Source organism: Micrasema longulum, unplaced genomic scaffold (genome assembly GCF_059751315.1).
Source record: "Micrasema longulum isolate JH-2025_06_02 unplaced genomic scaffold, ASM5975131v1 h1tg001904l, whole genome shotgun sequence".
Lineage (NCBI taxonomy): Eukaryota > Metazoa > Arthropoda > Insecta > Trichoptera > Brachycentridae > Micrasema > Micrasema longulum.
The window spans coordinates 169,979-188,907 of record NW_028279078.1 but is presented as its reverse complement, the minus strand read 5'-3'; the positions used below and the strand labels follow the sequence as shown (position 1 = coordinate 188,907).

The 18,929-nt window shown below is 34.9% G+C and overlaps 2 protein-coding genes across 2 annotated transcripts; one reads left to right on the top strand and one right to left on the bottom strand.

Annotated features, from left to right (window-relative positions):
- The first annotated feature begins 286 nt into the window (after positions 1-286).
- Positions 287-4,582, top strand: LOC148273593 (uncharacterized). Its single transcript, XM_088238458.1, has 3 exons — positions 287-448; positions 536-681; positions 4,149-4,582. Exons 1-3 carry the CDS (start codon positions 312-314, stop codon positions 4,313-4,315), a joined length of 450 nt encoding a protein of 149 aa, XP_088094584.1. The 5' UTR covers positions 287-311; the 3' UTR covers positions 4,316-4,582.
- Positions 4,583-5,579: 997 nt separating this feature from the next.
- egl (Egl_like_exo domain-containing protein) lies at positions 5,580-18,852 on the bottom strand. Its single transcript, XM_088238457.1, has one exon. It carries the CDS (start codon positions 18,770-18,772, stop codon positions 16,181-16,183), a length of 2,592 nt encoding a protein of 863 aa, XP_088094583.1. The 5' UTR covers positions 18,773-18,852; the 3' UTR covers positions 5,580-16,180.
- Positions 18,853-18,929: the final 77 nt, after the last annotated feature.

Below are 18,929 nucleotides of genomic sequence, written 5' to 3'. Positions count from 1 at the left end.
TCCGTAAGTGTAGTCTCCCCTCCCGAGGCCGATCATCTATGCTACTTTTCTTAGCAGACTATGTTGCACCGATTCGATATAATTTATCCGGCCTGCATAGAAGGGAGACCAGATCACGGAGGCATATTCTAAAAGAGGACGGACAAGTGAGCAATAGAGTGCCTTAACTGTGAACATATTAGTAAAGTCACTAGATGTCCTTGTAAAAGGTAATAAAGAAATATCACGGCCATGTTTTGGATGGCATTTCGGCGTTCATCATCATTGTTATTGTTTCTAGGTACTGCGGGCACAACGACGGGTCTCAGTACATGGGTGGGGGGGCGGAGCGCTTGCAGGGGGCGCGTGCGGTGACCACGCTGAGCGGCTGCGGGAGCGTGAGGCTGCGCCCCCCGGGGGGCAGGCTGCTCCCGCTGCCCGTGCACTGCAACTACCACATCGCAACATGGTCAGTATTATTGTTGACCGGTTTTAGTGCATGGGTGGGGTGACCACATGAGGCTGTAAAGAAAATTGTATACATTTGTCTGTTCAGCCCCTCAGTGATCGGGATGCTGTGGGAGGTGACCGATCTGGAAGTGGACAAGGTGACTTCCATGTTGCTGGGACTGTTCCTGCCGTCCCGCGCCCGGCCCCACTGGGGGGACGTCAACAAGGCCCACTGGACACAGGGAAAAATAGGTACGCGCACTCCTAGACTACGCCGACCGAAGGAGACTGGGCAAATTTTTGCGGAAAGTGGTCTATGAACCGATAGAGATGCGGTTTTGATATTTGTATTAGGTAATCTCAACCACTCCTCTGTGCAAATGGGCATCAAAATCTGAACAGACAGTTTTGAGAAAAATGACATAAAAAATAAATATATTTTTGTCACATTATAGATATACAATTATTTTTCCCTATCCGCAAGAAATGAGGTTTGACCATGATCATTCTATTATCAACACATAATGATGCACAGGACCCACCAATCGCAACATATCTCAATAATTTATTATGAGATTTTTTCATCTGAAAAATCCAATCATATACGACTACTCACGAACGATGAAATATTATCATCTGTGTTTAGTATACGAGATTTAGGTATTATACTTGACACTAAACTTTCTTTTACAATTCATATTGATCATGTTATCAATAAATCCTTAAAACTCCTTGGATTTATTAACAGAAGCACAACTGACTTCAAAATTATCAATACCCTTAAAACTCTCTTCTGTTCCCTAGTTCGCCCGCACTTACCCTCGGTTATTTAGTTTCCATATTATGATGTTCACATAAAAAATATTGAATCAGTTCAACATCGATTTTTAAGAACGAAAGGCTGGAGGTTGGGCTTATCCAGAGACCAATATACGTATAATGAGTTAGAACTAGCTCAAATATATATTTTCTTCGAGACGGTCGAAATAAATCTGACCTAGCCCTATTTAAAATTCTTAACTCACTCTTTGATGCGCCTGAACTACTGAGCTCAATAAAATTAAATATCCCAACTAGAAACCTCAGACAAAACTTACTTTTTCATACCGATAACCATAGAACCAACTATGGTTTTCATTCTTCTATGCCCAGAATTCTTAGGTCTGCCAACAAACATACCAGTCTTGATTTCTTTGATAACAAGTTGTCTTCTTTCATATGGTCACTGAATCAAATTCAGTTATAAACACCTCTCTCTCGCTTCCACTCACTCTCTCTCGCTCCCACTAAGTTTACTATATACCATTGTGTGTTTCTACTTTCTTTTATAATAATTTTCTATGTATACTTACATATGTCAAAAATGCCCGTTCGGCGTATATATAAATAAATAAATATATTTTTAAAACAAATCGTTGGGATCATAGAACAATGACATGTATGAAAATTGTGACATTGACTTTATTTTATATTTGATCTTGTTTTTTTCCATGTTTAAAAAAATAAATATGTATATAACTAACCCAAGTATCAAGTGCTATACTTTTGTACTTATTAAGTTGTGACAGTGTCAAAAAAAATCATTAACCGCTCTCATGTAAAGTTGAAGAAAATCACAAGAGCCATATTGTTCTACGATCATGATGAAATATTTGTGTTCTTATGATTTACCTAAATATTAAAATTTTGGGGGTCATTTTAGTTATGATAAAGCGGGGTTTTGACCTCCACAAGTATTTCTAAAATCAAGATGTCATAAAATCAACTGGCAGCCTCTAGCGATGCAACTTGGAATCTAAATGTCGATCTTTATTTATAATATCCAATAAATTGTCAAGTATTGTTTCTCATATGCAGTGAAACCCCTGTTTTACGTTTTTCTGGGGAGCAACAAATTGCCTTAGTCAAACAGCATCTTTGGTCCAGTGGCAAATGAATAGACCACCAAGAAGCAAAAAAAGTGTAAAACTGAGGAAAACGCTTAAGTGAGGCAAAGAAAAATGCATGGAAAAAAAGAAATAGCATAATTATTGTACTATACTAAATATACTGCAGAAATTTTTTTTAAATTGGGGATTATTGATGTTTACCTTATGATTTCATTAAAAATATTTTGTATTTTTTCAATCAATACTATAATGTCTTTTTTAATTGAATTGAATTAAACAAAACATGTTTAAATAATTTTATGTAGGTACTTAACTTTAAAAACACGAAAATAAAAAATTGAATTTGCATATAATGCATACAATTATTTTTTTCCTAAATATTGGGAAATTTTATTTATATGGTATCACTTTTTTAGTATGGCACCACAGAATTTCAACTGTCATTTACATCGCGGCAAAACTGTTACACTTTTATGATAACTGTTTATACTATCTTCTTTCCATATTATGTTTACAACTTCAAGTAGTATTTCATATGCCAAATTTTTTAACTTTCTGCATCGTAATTTATTGATGTAAAGACTTTATTCTTCCTAAACATGCGTCAACTGCATGTCACAATTGAGTAAAATGTCAAAATAGACTAGAATGAGTTTCGAAAATTTTCAACGTAAAAAATGTTAATTGGGGGAATAATTGAATGAGAATGCACGGAAAAAAATGCGACCTAAATATTTCTGCGTAAAAAGCGGGAAAATCTAAAATTGAGGAATGTAAAAACGAGGTTTTACTGTATTTTTTGTTTATATAAATATGTCTGTATTTATTCAATAAAATTACTTGCATGTGGATCACCTCGCTGTCCCTTCTTGCTGTGCTGCCTGCGGGTGTGATACCCTACCTATACTACACCATACACTTACAACTTGCATCTATCTTGGTACAAGTTTACCCACATAGACAAATGCAACAAAAAATGAATATTGGAAAATATACATAGTCATTATACTGGACTATTAGGGATAATATCTTCATATAATTAATCTATGTAATGACTCCCTTAAAATGCTCGGTTTTGTTCTTAGAAATGCCAAGATCTTTTCTAACACTCAGATTACGAGGACACTGTATAATTCCTTGGTAAGAAGTTGTTTGGAGTTTAGTTCCATTATTTGGTGGCCACATGAGACTCAATACTCTTTGATGGTGGAGAGAGTGCAGAAAAAATTTCTGCGCTATCTGTACCTAAAAGAGTGGATATTATCCTTGGCTCTTCCCAACCGACTTTTTACTGGGGATGCTAGGTTATCAGGCATTATGGAGGAGGAGGGACGTTCATTTGGGTGTTCACTTTTTCCAGGTGATTGGTGGTCGCATACATAACTCAGAAATTCTGATGGATGTAGGTCTGTTCGTACCTGATAACTATCTTCGACAAAGACAGCATCGATTGTTTTACCTACCACGATGCAGAACCAACCTGCCAATGGTTATGCCGGCTGGTAGAACAATCTTGCTACTTAATCGCATCGCCTCGGATGTCGACATATTTCACGACAGTGGCCTTCCCTTAGGAAAGCACTTTCTAACTTTTAATTTTTCTTTTTAGATTTTGTTATATTCTTTTAATAACATAACTATCTACTGTAATTTGTGATCTATTATTGTATTTAGAATGAATTGGGTCTTTTTTCTGTAATGTTCTAAATATCTGAACAAATAAATGAATTGAAATAATAGATAAATATATTTTTTAATCTATGCATTGTATATTATACTATGTAAATGTGATTTTTCTTAAAATGCTAAATAAAGATTATTATTTCCCAGATCCGTCAGTCAAGGTGGAATCGGAGAAGTTCAAGTGGGAACCGGATTTACTGAGAGCTCTCGCTGCAGCTCGGAGATCAAGTTCTTATTTGATGATTGCGGCCAGTATTGTAGCGAGGGGAATTCCAGTTCATATACATCCCGATTACCAACTAGAGAAGAAATGATTAGTAAAGAAAATATATATTATTGTCAGCGGAATTTTTAAATGCTGTAAGGGACTAGAAACAAATAAAATATGTCCCTTACTATATTGTTTACAATATTGAATAATTCGAATTTGCTTCAATCTAATGCCCATACCTCTTGTTCCTCTTCTGATAATTTGCAGTCTAGACCTAAAACACCGAACACATGTTAGATTATGTATTTTAGGTATCTACTTGTTATTTGGTAAGATTTCAATTAAATCTAAAACTGGTCGACATATTCAATTTATTTTTGTGATTTTTCATTTTCTGTGCACTGTCCCTTACAGCATTTCAAATTTCTGGTTGCGAAATTGTAATTTTTGAAAAAATAAAGAACCTGTCAACTTATCTGTGGCTTGGGTCTAGAAGGGCCGATGATGTCAGATTTCATATTTTACTTGCCACCATTTTGTAGAGGGTCGATGTCAATTTACAAACTTCCGTATTTAACTATTTTATACACATATAAAAGCGTTGCAATGTGTTTTATTGATATTTGTTATCAAAGGCATCAAGCAGTTCATTATAACGCCACAATATGCCTAAATAATTACTCTCCTGTAACATTACGATTTATGACATTGGCCCTTATAGATCCAAACCAGATATTATGGATAAGAGTTAAAGTCTTGAATCTATAATGTTTCCGAATTCTATTTTATGTCAATTGCTAGAATACTTTATGTACTTAATATACAGGGGTCGGCACTCAAAGAGTTACCAATCAAAAATTTTGTAATTTTGTCAATTTGTATTTTTAATTTAAAAACTTAAAAATAACGCTGGTTGCGATTTTCCAGACAAATACAGAGCAATAACACTGTTGAGTTAGAATTCCACTCTGATTTTTTTAACTGTGACGTAAAACGATATGCTTCAGTAGAATTATTAACAATATAACAGACTAACACGTGTCAAAACATGAGCGCACTGTCATTAGCCGTTTGGTTGATACAGCAGCGTGAAGTTGGCAACACTTCGAGCGCCTACCCCTGTATATTGTAAGAGCCCTCCGGGCGTTTATAAATCAAATAAGGGTATAAACACTGTTTATAAAGACAACTCTAAAAAATCAACAGATAGATAATGAATTAAATGTGGATGTTATAGTCTGCAAGGTGGTCACTTTAACCAGTCAATGACAAGTAGATGCGTAAACTTCATTAATCCTTCTGTTTTCGTGTTTGTCCACCTGTAAGTTGTAATTCATTGCAGGGAAGGTTTAAGAATGAAAACAGTGTTTTGTAGTTTTGTTATAACAATTTATTTACAATAACAATGTTACAAAATGAAAAGCTGTAAAAACATTTTATATTTTTATACTTTATTTTTTAAGAAAAGAAAAATATTCCCATATCAACGCAAAATATAACTTAGCATTCGAAACTATTACCAACCTTAATATTAAAATATATTTCATCTTAAACCGTTTAAAATTAATGATAATTTATTTTTAATGTTAGTTTTATTATGCAGAAATCAAGTTCTTGCCCTTGTTAATAATAAACTTTTAAGTGTCGATGGTCCCTAATTTTTTACACTTGGCAACATAACAAAATTTTAAATATGGAATTTTTCATCTATGATTAAGACAATAAAAATGTACACAAAATACTTTCTTACGATTTAAAATGGTTCAAATGCTAATTATTACTCATTCAATTAATAAACATGATTTTTTATTAAGTGAAGATTACACTTTCAAGGCAAGTTAACTACAAATGATGGAGTTCAGATAATGCAGAAATTAATAGACCATGTCAGTGTGGTAGCATGTCTGAAGAGATTATTATGAATTATTCATCTTAAATGTGTTACACATTTCTTTACAGAGCTTCTTTCAGTATCAAATACATAATTTTTAAGTGCGCTCAAGCTTAGAAATACAATTAAAATCATTTTAAACATTTATATTGCAATTATTATTGTATCAAATCCATATTTTTCAAAAATTTGAATTGCCAGTCGTTTTCGATTGTCTTTTGTGTTCCATAGACAAAAAGATAATTTAAATTTAAAAAAAAAACAAAGATGCCAAAAATAATATATTAATGACACTTCTAAGATTATGATCAATATTTATTTATACTTATGTTAGTTAGATATGAAATTGTCTATTATGCAATATGACTGACTTAAAATTACTAATATGCATGTAACATCGATATCAATATTCTATTTAAAAACATACTCGTAGATTTGAGACTTCGTATGTTTTATGCTATAGATTAGTTTAATTGTGTATTTATTTGCGTTAAATATTTAATTAAAATAAAGTGTAAATAAGATATATTTGTAAATCAAGCAGATAAATAATATTTGTATAAAACAGTAAACTTAATGCATATTGTTTGAAACTGATTAAACGGTATGTTTGTAAAAAAAAAAAGCACTTTTATTTCGATGAGCGATATAAATAATAATCAGATTCGATGGAAAAACAATTTCTAAAAATCTAAATTCTAAATGGAAGTTCGTTTCGAGGTAGTGTATCGTTTTAACATGCTTTAAAAATACAACTTTTACAATGTTTCGCACAAAAGAAAGATGCTTTCTAATTATTTTATAAAAATAGATTCAATCATTTTGGTGGGTGTAATAAATTCAAATTCATGATTCAAATTATTCTTTAGTCTGTTAGCAGAGTAATAAAATCTTCCGACTTATTGCGGCTTTCCATAACACAAAAAAGGGACGTACCAAAATATTATAATGTTTCAAACTTGTCAGAACCAATCACAGAACAGTCACTTAGCAGCAATTTGGTATTGCCAGCACAAAATTCAGTTCTATTTTTTTGTGTTTTTCACTCTTTATTTTTTTACTGTCAGTTATATATATTTTTTTGATGTGTAAAGGAAATTATATAGAACAGATAACACTCCCGTGTTATCCCTTTTCCACATACATTAGTGCTTAGGGCAGTTGATTACTAATCAAATTGCAGTGTATTCTGATTTATTAAGTGAAGGCAAAATAATCAGTAATTATGTCAATTAGTCATTGCGATAACAAACTAATTTGTATAAGAACTTTAGATTATCAGAAATGATAAACACTGATGCACAAATCAAACAATGCATGCCATGAAACGATAGAAAAATATTTATTATCTATTGACCATTCAGGAGCAGAGCTCTCGGTGCGTTTATAAATAAATATATTCAAGAAATCAATACACCAAAAATATCTTAAAAGCATCTTTCTTTTAAGGAAAAATAATGCAAATTGCAATATTTCTTTCCTCATTTTTCCCTGATCCACACCCAATGGTACATAGAGCACTGTGTCGTTACACCAACTGCAAAGTGTCTCAATCATAATTATGTAAAGGTAGAATGATCAGTCTTACGCTTCAGGTGCCAGTAAAGGGACTGTGAAAATTTTGGTAAAAACACGTTTCAAATAAATATTTCATGTCGAATTCGTCGGGAATCGAATCGAAAATTGTTATTTTAAATCTTAACAAATGTAATACAACTAATTCATAATAGAAAATGAGATATTTATACTTGTTAGACAAGTACTGGTACAAGAACTGCTTTCTATAATACAGGGTTATTCAAAATGATGACTCAATTTTGCAAAGATGTTTCAAACTGAGAACTATTCTTATTTTTGCAAATGGGGATCAGTGCCAAATAAGCTCCTGATGTCACCGCGACCTGTGAAGATCTATTGTGACAGATCCCCGTAAATTAATATGGCTACTGAATGGAGGACGAGTGCTCTCATATCTATTGATAAATCTTCTCCTCCAAGCCCAATTAGGATATTAGGTAGGGGGCGAGTGCTTTCACATCCTCCAGTTCGATCGATGGTCCGCCGACGATGCGGCTTCTTTGCGATATAAAGCACCATATTCACATGTGTATAGGTGTTTCATCATCTGCACTGCGAAACCTACGACTAGAAGTTTCGGAGAGATTCATTCTAGCAAGGAGTTTGTTAAATCTTCAGTGCCCTGAGAATTAGTGACAAATATGAAGTAAATTACATTTGATAATGAAGTTTCCCAATACAGTTTATAAATGTTGAATGTGGCCCCCTAGTCTGTACAGCAAACATCTAATTGATAGCCAATTTTTTTCTAAGAGTACACTAAAAAAAGCGTGATTTTTTCTAAATAGAGACATCCAGTTTGGTGTCAATTTTATTTTCTTTTTAGTTAGGGGTTCGATGTTCAGTGAGAAACTTTCGGACTGCCTCTTTCGATTGCTATCTATGTAAATCGTTCAGGTTCAGGAAATAGAATCACATATACAAATTTGAGTATAATTTTGAATAACCTACAATTATCTATTAATACTCTATTTAAAAATGCTGCAAAGCTCTATATTATTATGCAAATTATTATAAGTTCTAACAATTATATAAAACTATGTAAGGCTTTTGATTTCTGTACAAATATCAATATATTATAAAGAGTATCACTGAGAGTATAATCATTCAAACTGTGTTATTTATTTTAAATAGAAATTTGACCAGGATAATGGGCAGTGATATGAAATAAATCATGATTTATTTCATATAAAATAAATGTCAAAACAGGCATTTTTGTCTTAATCAGTTTTTAGAATTTCCCCAATACATATAAAAGCCTTTACCGATATAAAATTATTGCTTAAATGGATTTTTCTTATGACTATACTTTACCTAAATATTTAACTCTTGACAAGCGATAATGCATCATCTAATTTGAGTGCGAATCTAATCTAAATGTAGCACATTTATATCACAATAATTTATTATGTGTGGTTTATAATACGTATATTGTCAAGATGGGAGCATTGATTTTACAAAATTTAAAATATGCAAACATGTCTACAGACAGCAAAAACAATTAGTGTAGGTAATTCAAAAGCATAAATTAAATCCAGGAATATTTGTATGGCCTCCTCTGGTAGCAATCTTTTTCTACCCACGAATGGTATTGCAATCAATAAAACTTACTGAGCAAAATTACTATGCTCATAGAAGTAAGCTCTGCAATAAGACATATTTAAAAAAAAGTTATTAAAGTATTTTAATGGCAACACATAATATGATAGGTATTTTTAAAAATAACATTATTTAAATGAGGTGCTCGAGTGCTACTAAGATCATAAAATAAATTATAATTTTATTGCATATTTTTGTCACTTTTATCCCACCTTGACAAGTGTATGATACAAAATATATAATTTTAAATATTAAAATTGCAAAGCGGAGTAATAAATATAAGCTTTTTACATTGCACGAGTAAAATTATCTTAAAAAATATTTTTTTACAAATGTATCTGTCGCAGTACTGAGCAATATTTTATATCTCTGTTTATTTAACTCAATATCAGAAGTAAATTATTATGTTCATTTACTAAACATATGAACATTTAACATTCAGCGTGATTTAATGAGTTTAAATAAAAAATCATTTGGAAGACATTTGTTCCAATATTGCATCTGATAATTCATAACGCTAAGTTTATAGAAGCTTCTATACAAAACGAAGATGGCGTCCTTAGGATTCTATATTACAGAAATTATTAATAATACTTGTCAATATTTTTTTCATCAGACCAATTCCAAATGTAAATAACTACAAATTATTGAATATTAAGGCCCGAGTCTTAATTAATACGAGTTCTTACTTAAACAAGGCCTTCGTTTGCTAATTTTCTTCAGAGATTTCAGTCATAGATTTGTGTCTAACGTGATTATCGTAATGTCCAACCTGTCCTATATACTGATGGACTTCAGCCAAACTTCCTAGTCTAAATAGCTGCGCGGGAAAATGTCAAGTAATTATTTTTAATTTTGCCCTTCCTTATTTTTGTTACACCTAGGCTCCGAATACGCAATGTGCTAATTGATGTTAATGTATACGCAATTCGAGTTAATGGTTGAATTTATTTGACTTGAATGATTTTTAATTGCAACCGGCATGTAAATTACAATGCATATACATATATGCCTACGATTTATTGCGATGTAAAATAGATGCCCTAATCCAAATTTGCAGCTACTAAATATGATATTTGTATACAAAATTTACAATTATTATTACGTCATTTATTTATTCAAATTAAGGCTGTTTTTTTAGACAATATTACACTAATCTCCTATTATTTAAACATAGCTTTATTGTATCATAATACTGTGTCGTTTAACCTCCAAAATGCATTTCCTAACACTTATGCTACATAATTATGCGTTAGATTTAATGTATTGAGCCATCGTTACAGCAAATGCATTGATATAGCAATATTGAAGGGAGATAGTCCAGATCTTAATTTTAAGGGAAAAATGATTGTACAGTCGAACTTAGTTATTATAAAGATGCTTAATTACTCTTTATACCAGATGTATATATATATTTTTAATACGATCACCATTGCAAAGAGTCACTAAGTAAACCTCGAAACAAGCATGCCATTCATAAACTACAAAAAAAGTTGTAAATAGGGAATATTACATACTACGAACACCAATAAAAATATATAAAATGAATTTAGAAAAATTAATCGTATTTTAAAAATTTTCAGAAACGCGACATGTTTGGCCTTGACAAATGTGACGATGTTTTATTAAAATTTAAACGGTCACAAACAAAGTTTAAAATTTAACTGAATCGTAACATATTAGGGGTGTGGCCAATGCAATGAAACGTTTTTTGCGGGAAGTTAAAATCATAAATTTAAAAATATTTTTTATGCTACTAATAAGTACATTTTTTTTACGTTTTATTCCACAGTATTTCATAGACCATCATTAATTTAAAATTGTAAAAAAAAGTTCACAAACTTTTGATTTTTTCTGGCTTGGTTGTTGGCAAATTTTTTTTGGATGTAATTACTTAGATTCCTATTTCAAACAATTAAATCATTTTTGAGCGATTGTTGACAGTATTTTTGTTCAGTATGCCCGAGAAGTAGTTAGTTATAAAATCGTTTAAATGTATGGAGCAAACCATAAACTAAAATGTCAACTAATGTTTCGTCATTACATCCGGATCTCGCTATTTCCGTGAGCGTTACTGACCAAGTTCGACTGTACATTTAACATTATTTTGTAAATAATAATTTCAGTAATAAATAAGTGTTTGTGTTATAGCGGCATCAACTTTTTATTGCACGTGCACGCGCTAACTCTAGAAGATTATTTAGCTAAAAAAGATTACCAAATAGTTAAGCGTGGAATATTGTAAAAGGTGTATCCTGTTCTCATTTAGTATATACATAATATAATAATGGAAACAAGATAATTCCATTTACATAATAAGGTACTAGTTGTGTGTATTTATCTGCACCTCTCGTCAACTTTAAATAAAATTAAAGCGACGGAAATGTTTAAAAGACACAATCGAGGCATGTAGAAATAAAAACAAAAGTGCCAACATTGTGCAACAAAAGTGCAGTTGGTAAACAATGAAAAGGTAAACTGTTTGGATTTTCAAGGTCTTTCAGATACTATTGGTGTTCTTCAAGGTTAAGAATGCTGTGTATTTTTCAAACATCTTATCATCTGTCCAGACTATTGACGCTGTAATTCTGCAAGAAAAGTTTTTTAAAAACTCCGTGTCTCACACGGAAGGTTTCGGGTTCGTTTCCCAATGAGAATGCAAAAATTAAACCTGATTTTTCTCAAGCCTGGATGTTTTGTGCTGTAATTAGGCGTCCTGACCCGTTGTGGTGCAAAAAATAAACAAAACAAATAATTCATTATCATCAGGCCCTTTCCGCACCTAATGGTGCATAGGGCACTGCATTGGTACACCAATCGCAGCGAATCTTGATCATTTTTTTTCTTACACGAAGGTAAGATGATCAGTCTTACGCTTCAGGTTCCAGTCCAGGGACTATGAAATATTCTCATTCTAAATAAATATTTCATATCAACTATATCGGGAATCGAACCCGAGACCTTTCGCATGGTAGTCAAACGCGCTGACCATTACGCCACGAGGCCGACGAAATAATTACATTTTCAAAATTGTAATGTAAAAACAAAAAAAATTGTATAAAGAAGTTTTCATTATTCAAGGTTGAACATTATAATTGTTGAAAACTATTTTTCATTCGTTTTAATGGCTTAAAGCCATATTATTTGTTATTCACAGAATGTGTTGAAAATGTTTTTAATATACTTTATTTGCCCCCTAAGGAGATTTATCAAGATTTTTATAATTAACAAAAATTTAAAAAACAAGTATGGATGTTCAAACATATACAAATGGGTCTGATTTCTGCCAGTTGCGATAAAAAAATCCAAGAAAGATTTTTTTTAATTGGTCTGTGTGTTGCGGTGTATTTAAGCAACTTCCTTCTATGACGAGGCTAAGCGGATTATTCCTTTGAAAAAAAAACTGAAATAAAAAATTAACATTTCCACCATAAAATGTCATTTTCTTATAAAACATCTATCGCACTTCTGTAATTGTCTCCACATGCCTCAATTTCACAACTAAGTATGTAAGATTAATGTAACAATGGATAAATAAACATTTTTAAGCTGCATTTCACAGGATAGATTAATAAATAATATTTCTTAATATGTCCGATATGCAATGCAAAGGTCAAATATCCGTTAACATTTATTCTGGAAAATATAATTTAGACACAACTTTTTTTTCTATCACAGCAAAACATTACGAATTAGTCACAATGATTTGAATCAGTGGAGAAATACCTCGATTGTGCAAGGCAGTTTTTTAATTGATCCAAATATTGGACTGACATTAGAATTTATATTATTTAAGTAATACTGATTGTGGAAAAGGTCTACATATATGTCAATGGTTAACTGCCTATTTATCTTAACCAACATTTTGAAATTTATTGTTTATTTTAATAAAATCACAGGTTTAAAAAAAGTGACAATTTTAGAGTTTGATTTCTGGTGAGATGCCAAAAATGAAATGTGATTTTACTCAATCCTCAGTGTCCTGTGCCACTGTAATTGGGCCTCTTGGCCTGTTTGTGGTGTAAAATACATATATGTATAAATAAACATAAAAAAATGTTTTTATAAATTCTTTAACTGCCCTTTCGAATATGATGCATTCAAACAGAAAACTTTTTACCGCCTGCTTTAAAAATTTTAAGCATTTAAAAAATTGATAAATAGGTTTTTAAAAAGTTCAAATATAGCACCAGTGTTGTGATATTATGATTGTAATAATTTATTTTAATTTTCTATTAAAAGTGCACAATTGGCCAAAACATGCATTTTGAGTTGGATCATTAGACGCAATCAGCCAAAGGTCTGCAGACACACGTCTTCAAAAATTGTAAAAATATGACAGCATAGATTTTCTAAGGAAATTACGAGATTGAGTGACACTTCCAAAGATTTGTGATATGACATTCCATGGGTAAAAAATATATAGCGATTTAAGTAAAAATATATAACACATTCCCAGTTTTGACGGCTTTAGCCGTCAGTTCAACAGGCATTGGTAGTAAAAAGCCGGCTATGGCCAATGTGAAACAAAAGTGTCCGAGTATGTTAGTCAAATAAGATTTATATTTGAAGCACTAACTGTTTCGGTTGTTAAATAATAAAATAAATATAAAGCAACTTTGTTAACGACTTATTTTTCATTTGTTTTGCCGACCTATCAGAATTGAAATATTCGAAGAAAAAAAAAAGTTATGAATAAATCTTATGAGGAAAAAGTGTCCGCGAACGTGTTGATAGCCTATAATTTTTTTTGTGAAAAAAAAATATTTGCATTCTTCTGATGTACCTTCTTCTAATAACTGTGCTAAAAAAATGAGGAACAATGATCCGGAGTTCAAAACTCTAATTTGGGATCACAACCCAAAATTTTTTTTAAAAATAGTGTACACTTCTTTTAAAACTGAGTTACTCTACCAAACAAAAGTTCCCATCTCATTTACTTTGGCGCGTGAGTGCAGCAAGATATAACTATTTCACTTAAACTCACAGCTGTTTTTACAGCCGAAAAGCTAAGATATTTAAACAGAATATGTTTTCACCCAAAACATTTGGTTCATTTTGAAAAGCATTATTAAGATTTTTTTTCTTAAATTATCATGGAAAATATCCGCATAAAGTTTTTCCTCTGACCTTGAAACACCATGTATAATATTTAAATTGAAATCACTTTTGTTTATGAAATAAATGGTGCAGTGATCTGTCTTTACGAATTATTTAAAATAAATAAAAGATGACTATTGGAGGAATTTTTCTTATTGAAAGTGTTACTCATTCAGTTAATAACCAAATATTGTTAGGTTAGGATTGCTATCTATACAAATAAATTTAATATTGCGGGTTAGTTAATTTATATGCGTTCTGAAATTACTATCTCGTGCAGAGAACTAGAGACAGACGACTAGAATCTTTTAGTTCTTGTGAGATAAATGTGCGGAAAGAGATTCTATTATCTTCATGAGTGTTATTTACTACCGAGGATGTTTATACCAACGGAACTGTAGCCTTTTGCGTATACAGTACACCCTTCGTATTTAGGTACTGCAGTAATCCAGCCTTCTATAACTCTCGCGCACCAGAAGCTTCTGGAAAAAGCGTCATTTTAGTAAAAAAACAAAATAAGACTGACAAGAACAAAACTGAGCCTGATTGTCTGAGCTTCATTTACCTTTTATTTGCTTGCTGTATGAGTGCCTTATTGACTAACCAGAAACCTGTAATTTTTTATAACCTGGCTCCCTTTTATTCTGATAATTGCTGTATTAGGGTCAACTGTATTTTTATGCTATCTTTGTTTACTCTCATTCAACTTGGCAGTTGTCATTTTTGCCAAATATGAGTTGCGGTGTGTTTACAAAGGAAAAACTTTTCTTTTACTGTTAACTTTTCTTTTACAATCAACTTTAAAACCATTAATTCGTGAAACGATATTACAGTTATCAGTCTTAATATTTGATCACCACAAAATTCCATTACTTTTTAGCATGGCCAGGTTGGATTGGCCTAAAGAGACACAGAACAAATTTTTGCAAAATAAAATGAAAATGACGCAGCTAACCAATTTACCCTAAATAATTCAGGATATAAAAATTATAATTGGTAAGTTCTTCACTGATCATTGTACGCGTTACTTAAATGGTGTTTTTTACTAGTATCACACTTCACTTCAATTCCGTTGATTTAAACATTCCGTCATATACTACTTACCTATGTTTCCTACTCTACCATAGATACTACTGTGTATATTATAAATATATAAAAATTCTCAACATTCTACATAGATAAAAGTGTAAATAAAAACTACAGAGTAAAATTTTGTTACTGAAACAAAATTATAAATATTAAGGCACAATGTTCATATTTACGTGCTGCCAAAATGAAAAACTTCTAAATTCTTTAAAATTATTTCTTAGGTACATTTCGATTAAGGGCTGAGGATTCCAATGAATTATTATTACGAATCCATCGAGCCGTGGAATATTCAAACACAATTTAATGTAAAAGGTGCCCTTTGCAATCAACATTCTTTACTGCGAGGAATGAAGGTTTATATTTAATCACTATAATAATCCGCTTCAAACCGTGCGGGTTGTGAGTTTTCCACAAATTATAATACATATATCGCACTTTTTGGCAGTCACATGCGGTGCAGAAATACTACACATCTGATAGTGCATTATCATACAACAGAAATGGCTGTTTGTTGCGATAAACAATTAAACACTAGAAAGTAAATAATAAAAAATTAAAGATAACTTACTGATGCAGATAACCCGACACCAAACCGTTTTTAAAATATGAATATAATTGGAAAGAACACTGTTATTTCTGAACAGTTTCTGCGACAAAATAATCCGATTTTTCGCAGTTCTCAATGGCACTTTACACAAAAGGAATCACTTCTTACGTTTTAATACTTTGAACAGGTCTTGGGCGCTTGGCCGCCGGAGAGGCTTCGAGTATTCGCTCCGAGGCCTTATCCTCTTCTCTAAAATGAATTCTCGTAATAACTATATCTCCCGTGCTCAGAGTCTGCGATCCGTTGTTCACTTTTTCAAGAGCGGGGTCGTCTTTCAGGTGGTTATTGTCGTCGGTGCAGGCTTTCTCTTTAGAATCTTCACTGTGGGCATCGATATGGCATTTGCAGGAACAGCACGTATTGTCGCGTTCCTTCTTGCTCATCTTCTCCGAGAGGTTGGACAGCTCCTTGGCTTCAAGAAGGGGGAGGGTCCGCTCCATCGTTCGGGAGAAGCGCATGTCCAGTTCCCCGCTGAGAGGCGCCACGGAGGATAGGATTTCTTCCAGCCTGTTGATCTTGGCGACCCGGTCCATGGTGGTGTCGGATAATATCTCGTCCATCAGCTGCATGGACTCAGTAAGGCTCGGTGGCTGGGTCGACCGGGGAGACGAAACACTATCGGATTGGATCGAGTCCAAACTGGTCATTTCCTTCGCATCCATATCGTCTTCGGAATCGCTCAAATCTTTATCTTGTCCGCTCGACTCTAGCTTCTCTAACTTTTTACATATCTTCTGGGATACTTTGAGTTTCTCTTTCTCCTCCTCCGTCAGCTCGATGTACCGCAGGAGGCGGATTTCTCTGTTGCTCAGTACTACATTCTTACTGCACTGAGACAGCTTCTGCCTCAGCTCGTACACTTCCGTATTGATTTTACGTTGGCGTTTTCGCATCCTCACCTCGGTGGGCTGAATGTGCATGAATATCTGTTCGCTGCAAACGTCTTCGAACAGTTGCTGGTACTCCGCGGCGATGGCGCCGGAGATGTAACCGTAGAGGGAAGGGTGTATGAGAGACAGGACGTCGGAGGCGGAGTACAGGAGCATCTCTTTGGTTAGGGGGCGGCGGGCCCAGTAGCGTTGGTCCTTGCGGTACATGTTCTTCAGTTGTTCTTTCATGGGGTTCACGGGAGCGTTGTACAGCTCGCACAGAGCGTTGAGAGAAACATTCTTCACTTTGTAAATAGGAATCCCGTGCACCTGCTGCTGAAGGACGGCGTGAGCCGCCTGAGTATCGAACACGGCCTTCAGCATGATTCCGTACTGGTTGTACAGATTGACAGAGTCGTTGCGGCAGTCGTGGATCACCTTCACGACGTCGCTCTCCAGCAGGTCCTTCAGTCCTCCCTCCGTCACCATGTTGGGGCAGGAGATGAGATCGAACACGAAGGCCTCGTTGTTGAGAGTTCCTATCTGGAACATGGTGATCTGTCCCTTGAGCCCGAGGTTGATGCCCTCGCAGTCGAAGGAGACGGCGGCCGGCCTCCCGCCCCTGACCTTGGGGCTCATGATGCGGTCCACTATGGCGCCGCACTCCTTGACGCTGGAGACCACCACGGTGCTCTGCAGGATGCGCTGCCGCCACGCTTCGCTCAGGTACGGGGAGTTGGCGGCGGGCTTGGGCGCGGCGGTCGACGCCGACGTTTCTTCCGAAGACTTCTGGGTTGTCAACTTATCCCTGACCATATTCTCGGCGAGATTCTTAATAACGATGGAGTTGATTCTCTGCTTCAAGGTTTGGTTGACGATGCTCATCTGGGCGCGCGGGGAGTCCGCCGGGCTCAGCACGCGGCCGGCTGGGGAACTCGGGCTGGCATCGGCGGACGACACCTCCACGGGGGAGTCTCGCTGGAGGGACGCGGGGGGGCTGTCCACTCGATCCTCGCGATTGAGATACGCGGAAGTAAACCTCGGTCGGTTTATCAACGTCACCATGTTCGATTGCACGTGAAAACTATCGGAGAACATTTTCAAGAACGTGGAGAGATCTTCCGGAGTTTTGAACATTTGAAACCAGTACTCCTGAGGAAACTGGGCGATCACAAGGTGGAAGAGCTGATCCACTAACATGGGCCCCTTGGCCTCGATACACTGCGCGAAGTAGTCCAGCAGTTGCTGCGTAATGCCCGCGTCTATATTGGCCACCGGGAGGTTGTGAAACTGCTCCATGTTGTGGCCCTTGTATTCGTCCTGCTTGTCGGACATGAGGACCACGCTGTCGTCGATGACCTTAAAGGTGTCGGGGTGCTTGATGAGGAAGTCCTTGAACTCCTTCATCCTCTGGCCGGAGATGTGGCGGACCTGCGGGGACGCCTGGCTGCGGTGGCCCAGCAGGCTCTTTATGGGCACCTCCGTGCCCTCGCCGTACTGCACCATCTTCATGGAAAAGTACTGCTTGGCCTCCTCTATGTAGTCGCTGTTGCCCGCCATTCCCAGGCCGGAGCCGGAGCGCAGCTGGAAGGTGTTCATGTCCACGTAGTCCCCGTCTATGCTGAAGAGGGAGGGATACTGCGAGAGGAACTTCTTGAGCCCCGACTGGGAGCCGCCAGCTATTTGGCGCATCTCTTTGGTGAACCCCTTGGCACCGAACTGGCAGGAAAGGTCGTGTAACGTCCGAGGCTCGCCCTTGTCCAGTAAGCGTTCTATGAAGAATAGAAGGGTCAAGTTACGCGTCAGTTCATATTCCATCGACTCCATTTCTCTGCAGCTGGTGCCAATTCGATGTTACACCCCAACTTTCGATATTTTTCTCCTATGTGTCAAAGAATCCCATTGGGACATCTGACAATAATAGACAATGTACACATTCCATAAATAACTTTTGGTGACGCAACAATTTTTTTTATTAAGTTCC